At 61.7% G+C, this 10015-nt stretch overlaps 1 protein-coding gene across 1 annotated transcript in view; it reads left to right on the top strand.

The window, feature by feature from the left end:
* Window positions 1–9404, top strand: part of WNT4 (Wnt family member 4) — a 14642-nt gene extending 5238 nt beyond the window's left edge. The window contains exons 2-5 of the mRNA XM_019512035.1: window positions 3406–3641; window positions 7138–7269; window positions 8374–8516; window positions 8771–9404. Coding sequence (XP_019367580.1) covers window positions 3494–3641; window positions 7138–7269; window positions 8374–8516; window positions 8771–9238 — 891 coding nt within the window. The 5' untranslated portion in view covers window positions 3406–3493 and the 3' untranslated portion in view covers window positions 9239–9404. The remainder of the gene's footprint in view (window positions 1–3405; window positions 3642–7137; window positions 7270–8373; window positions 8517–8770) is intronic.
* The last annotated feature ends 611 nt before the right edge of the window (window positions 9405–10015 follow it).

The raw sequence follows: 10015 nt of genomic DNA, 5'->3' as shown, positions 1-10015 counted from the left end.
CATCCAGATATAAGAAAGCTCGGCCTACTTCCCCCGTCCCACCCCCTTCCAAGCCCGCACCCCCTCTCCTACCTCTGCCCCCCAAAACCCCAAGCCTAGCTGATGGGAGCAGCCTACCTGGGCCATTAGCAGCATGCATTCATGCTTATGATGTGCTCTTGCTGGGGCGAGGGGCGAGGGCCGTGGGGAGGCCAAGTGTGAACAGTGCAAGGTCTCGGTGCGGGGGCAGGTGGAGGTGGAGAAGAGGCGCACGGCTTGCCTGCTCCATGGGACGGAGTCGCTACAAGCTTTCTGGACAGCTTCCTCTGGCCATGTACGCTGCGCAGCCAGTTACCGGAGAACTGTCCCCACCGCTGAAACACTATCTTCATTTCATCTTCTTAAAGAGCAATAAACGTTTATTTGGGAACCCTCTTATCTGGAGCATCTGCTTGGAAAGGTTTGAAAGGGCCCCGTCACGCTTCTTTTCATGTACTTCTTGGACTGTCTGAGCCCCGTTGCCTGGAGTATTGTGCAGGGCTGGAAAGCGTCCTGGAATGGAGAAAACTGCTCAGGCACCCCCTTGCCAAGACGTTTCCCCACACGCCGAATGCCCGGCTGCCTCTCGCAGCTGCTTCACCTGCGGCATCGTCTTCCCGGCCAACGCGGCTTTCTCAGACTATCTCCTCGCTCAGCACCGGGGCTGGCTGCGCAGTTCTGGGAACTGTAAATTAAGGGACTTCCTCTGAGCCAGCAAGAGATGCCTCAAATGCTGTTTTCATGGGCACGGTTGAAGTTGCCCGCGTTCCCCCTGCCCTTCAGTGCCCCCGGCGGTGTCCTTCTCCGCCTTAAGGTTGTGAATCCTGCCATCTCCGTTTCAAGAGCCGGAGCTGGGGTTAGTGCCCAGTTTTCCCGACTCTTGGTCCCATCACATAAGGGAATGTGCACGTGTCTTGACTTTACTGTGCTTCGATTTCCGCCCCCCCTGTAAAACGGGTGGCAATTATTGAACCTGGATGAGGGCAGGGCTGGCAAGGTGCATCAGTAAAGCATCTCTCCAGAGGCTTTTGTGATAAAATACTACCCAGATGTTGATCTGTTTTTGCTGCCTGCATCACAGAGGAGCACAGAACAGCACTGCATGGGCATTACTCTCCCTGCCAGTAACTGAGATCCCCGAGGACCCCGGTCTGACGGGCGCGGGGCTTTGGTGGCGCTCGCTTTGCTTTTCCCCTGACTGAAAGATGGCAACCTGGGGCTTGGCCTCTGTGCAGCTCCCAGTGCGTGTCCAGGAGTCCTGGAGCTGCTCTAGACACGCGAGTACTTGCTGTAAACCCGTTCTGAATACGTGGCACGTGTACCCGAGCGGCTGCATATCGAGCCCTGGGGTTCGATGGGTCATCGTCTGCCTCTGGGGGCACGCATGCATCCCTGTCACAGCCGGGACTTTGCACGAGCGCTGCTGTCTGGAGTCCCGATGCCCAGGAGAGAACAAATCCCTTCCTCTGTGCTGGGTGGGTTGTGCAGGGCTGATGGCTGTGGGAAGCGGCAAAAACTGCTTTTTGGGGGGGGGTTTAGCTGAAGGTGGCAAGTTCGACTCCTTAGCCCGTGGGAGGAGAGCCAGGCTGCACTTTGAGAGAGAAATCCTCCACAAGCAGTCGTCCCCGGAGAACAAAAGGAAAAAAAGAAGCTTTTGGATTCTGATCATTAGGAAATTCAGGGGCGAGGGGTGCCGGGCATCCTCAGCTCAGCCCTTGAATTGCTGGGGGGGGTTGCATCGCTGGCTCCCAGTGGGCCCCTGCCTAGACCGTGCCCGCCCTTTCTGCAGATTTTTAGGCGATGTGGTGCCGCGTGGTGGAGCTTTGGGCTGCGCTGCTCGGGGGTGATGGCAGCCGCTGTCATGCCAGCTTGGTGTGGGACGTGTTTGGGACTCGACCAGCCTGCGGGGACTCCCAGCCCTCGGAGGCAGCTCGTGGCTCTGCTGGCTGAGCATCTCCCCCGCGTCATGCCGCAGCAGGGCGGAGGGTGTTGAACTCCGTCTTGTGCTGCCCGAGGGAGGGTCGGCTGGGATGTTACCAGCTCAGACAGGTGTCGAGGGCCTGGGATGATCCAGGGACCTGCGTAAATGTTGTACCGGTGCCTCTGAAAGAGCCTGGCGGAGGGAGGACGGGGTCATGGGAAGAGGGCGTAGCATCCCCCTGGCAGACGTGACCTTGGCGGGGATGGGCAGGTGCCACGCTGGAGGCAGAGGGCAGACTCCTGGCTTTGGATCAGTCCTGCCGCCCCGTGGGGAGACCCCCTGGCAGGTCTGCTTAGAGGGCAGCTGAAGCCCCGTGGTCAGATGGGGATGCAAGGCATCCCTCCTGTCCCGCGTGGCGCCTGGGAGCAACGCCGGTCCCTGCCCTGAGTTGGGAAGCGGGTTGAGCGGGCAGCTTGGCCGGAGGACAGCTTGCCGGAAGCCCCAGCTGTGGGGAGAGAAATGCCCGTGCCCATGCCATGGTCAAGAGAGACCCCCCCGAGCCCGGCTCAGCATATTCCCTGCCCGGGCGGGGAGCTGGCGCGGCATCCAGACAGTTCGGCGTGTGGTCGCCAGGGTGCAGAGGGAAGCAAAGGCAGCATTTTTCAGGGCGGCGAGACCTGGAGTCCGTGTTTGTGAGCGGAGACCCTGGAGAAGGTGCCAGTCTCGAGTGGTTTTGCTCACGACCGGCTCCTGGCTCCAGGCTCCCAGCTGGAGCTCCCTCTCGCCGCCAGCCAGGGCCGGTCCCGGTGCAAGGGTGGCTGGGGGAGCTAAAAGCAGGCCTGGGGAGGGAAGTGGTTTTGAGGGAGATGTTTTCTGGCGATTCGAACACAGCGGCGCTGAGGGAGCCGTGTGGCAGCTGGAGCTGGCAGCCAAGCTGCTGCCTTGCTTACTTTGGCTGACTTCAGAGACCTCTGGCTGTTCCTAGTAGCACTTGGACATGCTGGCGCTCGGGAGGCCTGACGGGGCATATTCGACACGCCGAGTCTGCTCCTCCGCGCGACGGAGGCAGCAAGGGCAGTTAGCAGCCTCCCTGGGTGCCGGGTGAGCGTGGACCAAGCTCTCCATCGTGCACGGGGCACAGGTCTCCCTGGGAACCGTGCCGTGCCCAGGCCCTCGGAGGTCCAAAAACCTTTTGCAGCCACGTTAGGCCAGTCAGGGATGGCCAGGGCCTGAGCCGCAGCCAGGAGGAGGGACGTCTCCCTCTCTTCCTGCTGCTGAAGAGGGCTGGGGGGGTGCGACTGCCATAGTAATGTGCGCTCCAAATCCCAGGGCTCGAAACAGTTATCCCCGGGACCCCTGCCACTGTCCTGGCGTGACCCGTGGAAAGGCTGGGACAGGTGTCCCCCCCGCTCCCATCCAGTTCCCCAGCAAAACATGCTAACAGATTTTGGTGGGTGTCCTCACAGGTACCTGGCCAAGCTGTCTTCCGTGGGGAGTATTTCGGAGGAAGAGACCTGTGAAAAGCTGAAAGGGTTGATCCAGCGCCAGGTGCAGATGTGCAAGAGGAACCTGGAGGTGATGGACTCGGTGCGCCGGGGCGCGCAGCTGGCCATCGAGGAGTGCCAGTTCCAGTTCCGCAACCGGCGCTGGAACTGCTCCACGCTGGACGCCCTGCCCGTCTTCGGCAAGGTGGTCACGCAAGGTGAGAGACGCCGGCCCTGCTGAAGGGAGGCATCACCCTGCCAAGTCATTGAATCCTAGAGCAGCGGGGCTGGGCGGGAGCTCCAGGGGTCACAGCTTGCCCAGCCCCTGCCTGAGGCAGGGTCAGCCCTGTCCAAACCCTCCTACACGATCCGTCGTCTCAACTCTGCCCTCAGCCCTGACACGACGCGGGCATCACACCTGACTGGCACAGGGAAGCAGGGGGCCCACGGCAGCCAGCGTCCTGCTTCTCTGCAGTGTTGTCAAACGTACGCTCGAGATCCCAGGCAGAGCCCGTGCCCCTGCTCCAAAATGCAAAACCCCCACAAGTCCATACCAATCTGACGTGGAGGGGAAAATCCCTTCCTGACCCCAAATGTAGCATAGGTCTGAGCTTGAGTGCAGGGGCGAGACCCTCCAGCCAGGACCCTGCGGGGTGGGCGCAGCAGGAGCACTGGCACAGCCCAGCCCCATCCCCAGCCTGGGCTGCAGCAGCACCAGCGCCTCTGGGGGAGGCTTAAAACCCTCCTGACACATGGAGCAGAAATGGGGAGGGGGCAACCAGCACCACCCACAAGCCTGGGACATCCCCATAGCAGAGCACAGGCATTGCCGCATCCAGATCATCGCCCACCAGTGCCCATCCAGCCTCTCCTTGGGCCCTCCAGCGATGGAGAGTCCCCCCTTCCCTGGCGTCTCTCCCACGACCTCCCTGCACTGACAGTGAAGAAGTGTTTCCTGATCTCCAGCCTAAACGTCCTTTGCTGCAACTTGCAGCCGTTGGTCTGCGGGAGGTCACAAGCTTGGGCCACCGCAGAAACGCAGGTTAGGAGTCCGATCTTTAGGCAAGAAGCTGTCTCCTGCCTGTGCCTACCTGCCTGCATGGGGGGCAGTCAGAGCGGCTCCGTGAGCGAGGCGAGTGCATGGCGCTGCCCCCCCAGCCCAGCCGCGAGCCCTGCTGCTCCCCGTCTTGTAGAACAGGAGCTCTGACATGTCCCAAAGGAAAGGTGCAAAAGGAAAGGCTGCTTTCCTGGGGTCTGTGGTGAGGCGGTGCGGGTTGGACACACGACTGAGGAGCTCGGTCTGTGCCTGCTGGCAGCCAGGGCCCACAGCGGTGGGGGCTGAGCGCCTGCAGCGCCTCCCCTGCTCTGAACCAGGGGCTCCCTGGGGTTGTTCCTGGGCTCCTGCCACGTCCGTTTGTGCTGAACCCTTGTCTCACTAGTCCACGCCACGGGGCCCGGCCTGCGGCCACTTCCCGTGGGGCCCTCTGCACCTGGGCATGGTGGAGAGGGCTGGGCATGCTCTGGGCAGAGCGCTGTTTTGGGGTGTGTTGCTTTTGCATTGGACTCATAAAGCTGCTCGCGGAGCCTCGTGGTCCAGCCTGCATCGGGCTACGCCCTCAGGCTTCCCCTCGTGCCTCCCGAGGCTGCAGAGGCAGCAGGGCGCGTTATCTCTCTGGTCTCGTACCCAGCAAGCCAGGGAGCAGCTGCAGGCAGGGCCTGGCGGGGAGCGAGGGAGCCGTCCGCGTGCCCTCTGCCGCCCAGACGCAGTAGGACACTGTCGCTCCCCGCGCTCCCGTGCCAGGGCCACTTCCCTCCGCCCAGCTACAGCCCCATCATTAGGCCTTGTGAAATGCTGCATGGCTCGAGCTGCCCTCGGCTGCCTGCGTCCCGGCTGCCCGCGGGCTCTACGCGAACCAGACGGCCGCGCCGGAGGTGGCGACGGTCCAGGGCTGCGGGAGGCTCTCCCGGCGGCTGCCCGCCTGGCGTGGGTTTCCAGGCCCCGTTGTTCTGGCGTGAAGCGGGCGGGTTCTGCAGTGGCGGGCGGTAGGCGTCCCATCGGCGCCTTCCCCCCTTGCTTGGTGGGTCTCTGCTCGTGCCTGCGAGGGGGCTGAGCAGAAGAGGCTGAGGAGAAGCGAGGTACAAGTGGAGGCGTCTCCGTTCTGGCCCGTTCCTCCTCTTGTAGTGAAGCAGAGCAGCTCCCTGACGTGACCCTTGCTCTCCCCCGAAGCGCCAGGGCTCGCAGGCCCCAGCCTTCCCCAGCTCAGCCTCAGCTCCTTATTTAACTTTCCTTCCCTTGTCGTAGGGGTGAAGATTTGTGCTTGTGAAGGTTCAGGACTGGAAATACCAGAAATACCAGAAACTGAAGTAGTCTCTTTTTTAGGCAGCCACAGCACAAACCGACCAACATGATCCTACTATTAACCTCGATTAACTTGGAGGTGATTCAGTCCCCGCGCGGCCTGGGTCCTGCCCAGCCACTGCTGCCCAGGCCAGATTACAGCCTTGGCCACCAGAGTCTGAGCTGCGACCACCAAAGTTGCTCCCCGTCATCTGACCGGTCCTTTGTGAGCGCGGGCCTGGAAGGTGAAGGGCAGATCTCTGCTCTCGGCGCTACACGCCGGCTGCCACGGGAAGGGACGTGGAGCCTCTCAACCCTGAGCTTCCAAACAGCACAAAGCAAACGCTCGGCCCTGTTCTTGCAGAATATCTCGCTCCGGGCAGAAGGGCTTGTCATGTCCTAACCACCTCTGCTTCATGGGAGAGCAGAGCCGGGGAATCGGGTGTTGCAAGATTTAATTGACAACCCCCAAGCCAGCGATCCTCGCTGCATGCAGACAGACACTCGGTGAAAGGGAAGTGCATGCAGACGTGGACACGCTCACCCCTTAGAGGAACCTCTCCAGAGAGAGGGAAGATTATCCCCCTTGCTTGCAGCTTTGCTGGGGCTCTGCTTTCAAGCAGGGCAGTCTGCTGGCACCTGGCTGTGTTGTCTGTGTGCACGGGGATCTCTCCCTTGCAGCGCCCTGACATGGCCAAACCGTGGCTTTCTAAACATGCCGCAACCCCCGAGGGGAAAGCGTGCGAGGGGCTCCCCGCGCTGGGCAGCGCTGTGGTTCAGGAGCGGGGCGGTGCCAGGAGGATTGTGCACCGGGCGCTCTGGACGTTGATGCTACGGGATTGGAAAAGGGAAGGGAGCCTTTGAGAGCCCTGCCAGGTTGAGTCCTATCCTATCTGGGAAGTGTCAGTGGGTACGAGGAGAGCTCGAGGTGAGCTGGAGTGCAAGGGAAGGGCTCTGGATGTGCCGGGCCCGACTGAGAGCTCTTGTGAATGCGGTTTCCAGGAAAGTTTTCCAAGGAGTTTCCTGCCCTGGGATTTCAGGTCTTGCCAGGCTCTGGGGGTCTCTGTGCTGCGTGCTGCGCTGGGGAATTTGCCTGGAAACCTCATGGTGTTTTGGTGGAGGCAGAGGCTATCTCCTACCCGGTGAGCTGTAGGCAGGGTGCAGATGCAAGGTTCAGCGTGGGGCTTGCTCTGAAGCTGGTTGCCTGGACCTGTGTTGGGGAGGTAGCGTGCGGGGCTCCGGCGTGCCCCACAAATGTCCCGTTGCTCTGAACCGGGCAGCGCTATTGCTCTGATACAGGGGGTGCAGTCTGGTGCCTGGAGGCCCGGGCTGTGCATGGGGACATGCCGGTGATTCCCCTGCTTTTGTCCTTGCAGGGACGCGGGAAGCAGCTTTTGTGTATGCCATCTCCTCCGCAGGCGTGGCCTTCGCGGTGACTCGGGCTTGCAGCAGTGGAGAGCTGGACAAGTGCGGCTGTGACCGGACTGTGCATGGCGGCAGTGCCCAGGGTACGTACGTGCAGCAGCAAGACGAGAGAGGGGAGGGGAGGGCAGAGACAGCGCGGCATTGCCTAGGCCTTCCCTGGGCTGAGTCCCGTGCCCCACGACAGCCCTCGGGTTCCTGCCGCTTGTTAGAGGAAAGAGAGGAAGAGCAAAGACAAATGCCCTTCTCCAGTCCCCCGCTGCCTGTCCCCTCCAGTCACACGACATGAGATGCATTAACCGACCTTGTACCGGGCCATGCCCTGCCTGAGAGGTCCTCCTATGACCGAAGCACCCCGGGTGCTTTCCTCTTTACAGTGCCCTGCCCCGCGGCCAGGGGCTCCGGGTGCGTCTGAGCGAAGAGCTCCAGCTGCGCGGCCGTGCCCGCGGGTGCCTGGCTAGCGTGCGCGAGGATGCAGTGCGGCCTGCCCAAGGTCGTTCCCCTGGCTCTTGCTTCAGGGTGGGCATGGAAGCAACCAGGCAGTGACTGGGTGACATACGCACCCTCCTTGCAGGCGCTTGCCTGTGTCCAAGCCCTGGAGGCACGGGCAACCAGAGACCCTCGATGGGCAGCTCTTGGGCTCTGGTGGAGGAATATGGGGGCCTGCCGTGTTTTGGTCCCAGTAGCTGAGTGGTTATGGGTTTGCCCAAGATGCTAGACACCTGGGTTTTAGGGGCCCCCATGCAGGGGGGTCCAAGCCTGCATCTCACTGACTTCCTAATGCAGTGCTCAAGCCAGTGCACTGCAGGTCAGGTCTTGCCCCGCAGCTCCTCCAGCCCCCTCCTGAAGCCGGCCCCCTGCGCAGCCAAGAGAGGGAAGGGTATGTGGGGCCAGGGAAGCAACAGGGCAGGGGTGTGCAGCTCAATGGGACGGCTGCTGCCCTGGGAGGGGCAGGTCTGCTCTTCTTGCCCACGCGCTCACCCCCCGTGCGGCTGGCACTTCTGCAGTGCCCTGCCCTGTTTTTCCAGCGACTATTACATGCAAAGGGCAGTGGCTCAGCTCCAGCATGGGCCACGAGGACAGCTAGAAACCTGCCGTTCAGGTAGAAGTCCTCCCCGCACATCTCCCACCTCTGCCTCTCCCCCCGCGGATGCTGCAAACGAGTCTTTCTCGCCCATGCTGTGCTTTAGGCTTCCAGTGGTCGGGCTGCTCTGATAACATTGCCTACGGAGTGGCCTTCTCGCAGTCCTTTGTCGACGTCAGGGAGAGGAGCAAAGGGGCCTCCTCCAACCGAGCTCTCATGAACCTGCACAACAACGAGGCTGGGAGGAAGGTAATAGTGCGTCCACACGTGCTGTCGGGCTTGGCTTGCGATCGCTCCCCCTGCTCCTCCCGTTACCCGCGAGGATCGATGGCCCCTGCACCCTTTGCTGGGACATCTGCTCCCGTGAAAACCATACCCCTCGTAGCCAGGAGCAGCCTCGCTCTTCCTGATCTCGCCGGCCGCCGCGGTCGCGTGCGTTAGTGCAGCGGGTTGCACGCTCCGGAGCTGACGGCGGTCTGTTCTGTTTGCGTCCGCTCTTCCAGGCGATCCTGAACAACATGCGGGTGGAGTGCAAGTGTCACGGCGTCTCCGGCTCTTGCGAGTTCAAGACGTGCTGGAAAGCGATGCCTCCCTTCCGCAAAGTGGGCAACGTGCTGAAGGAGAAATTCGACGGGGCCACCGAAGTGGAGCAGAGCGAGATCGGCTCCACCAAGGTCCTGGTCCCGAAGAACTCCCAGTTCAAACCGCACACTGACGAGGATCTCGTTTACCTGGACTCCAGCCCCGACTTCTGTGACCACGACCTGAAGAACGGGGTCCTGGGCACCAGTGGCCGCCAGTGCAACAAGACTTCCAAGGCCATTGACGGCTGCGAGCTGATGTGCTGCGGCAGGGGCTTCCACACGGACGAGGTGGAGGTGGTGGAGAGGTGCAGCTGCAAGTTCCACTGGTGCTGCTTTGTGAAATGCAAACAGTGCCACCGGGTGGTAGAAATGCACACGTGCCGGTGACCCGCCCGGCCGCCCTCCGCCACTCGCCCGCTCTCCCCTGCCTGTTGCCTCCGGACTGGGAAAAGGGATGCAGAGACTGCCAGGAGAGGGCTGCCGTTCAGAGAGACAGAGCGCAAGAGGAAAAACAGATTTTTAAAGAAAAAAATATTTAAAGTTTCCAAAAAGTCCTTGTTGTATTTTTGTTTGTCTGCTTTATTTATTGCTGAAGCCAGAGCCTGTCCTTCTAGATGGCGCGTGCTGCAAGGGACATGTGTGCTCTGGATGCTGCTGCTGGGCTGGGGACAGGACAGGGACCCTCACGGCACCTGTCCCCGACTCTGTGTCTCGTCAGACGAGTTCCCACCGGCTGGCCGCAGAGCGCTTCGACCTGCCTCTCTCTGACATGGAAAGCACACCTAGTGTTAGGCACTTTGTATCCTGGCGTTGTACACGGCAGCTACTTCCGCTTGTTCCAGCCCGAGCCCTCCAAGTCCTCGCTGGAGACGGGCTCGGTCTGCCCTGCGTGCCTCTGGGGGCACAGCCACATCCGCAGAAGGCCCCAGCCAGCCCTGGGTGTCGAACCATCTCCGGAGGCTGGCCGCTGGGGCCAGCTCGCGCATACCAGAGAGGTGTGGAGAAGTCAAAATGTTGGGTGAAGGGACAAAGCTGCGTGGCTCGGCGTTCCCTGAGTCTCCTCCCTTTGCCCTCGGGTAGGATTCTCTCTCGGGGTCTGAGCCGGGAGGGCAGCGCAGGCCGTCCGTCACGCGGGGAAACAATTAGACCTGCCTGTGCGACCGC

This window comes from Gavialis gangeticus, unplaced genomic scaffold (assembly GCF_001723915.1).
Source record: "Gavialis gangeticus isolate Ggan-Ray unplaced genomic scaffold, GavGan_comp1, whole genome shotgun sequence".
Lineage (NCBI taxonomy): Eukaryota > Metazoa > Chordata > Crocodylia > Gavialidae > Gavialis > Gavialis gangeticus.
Note: the sequence above shows the minus strand (reverse complement) of the source record. Positions and strands in the feature narration are given on the sequence as shown.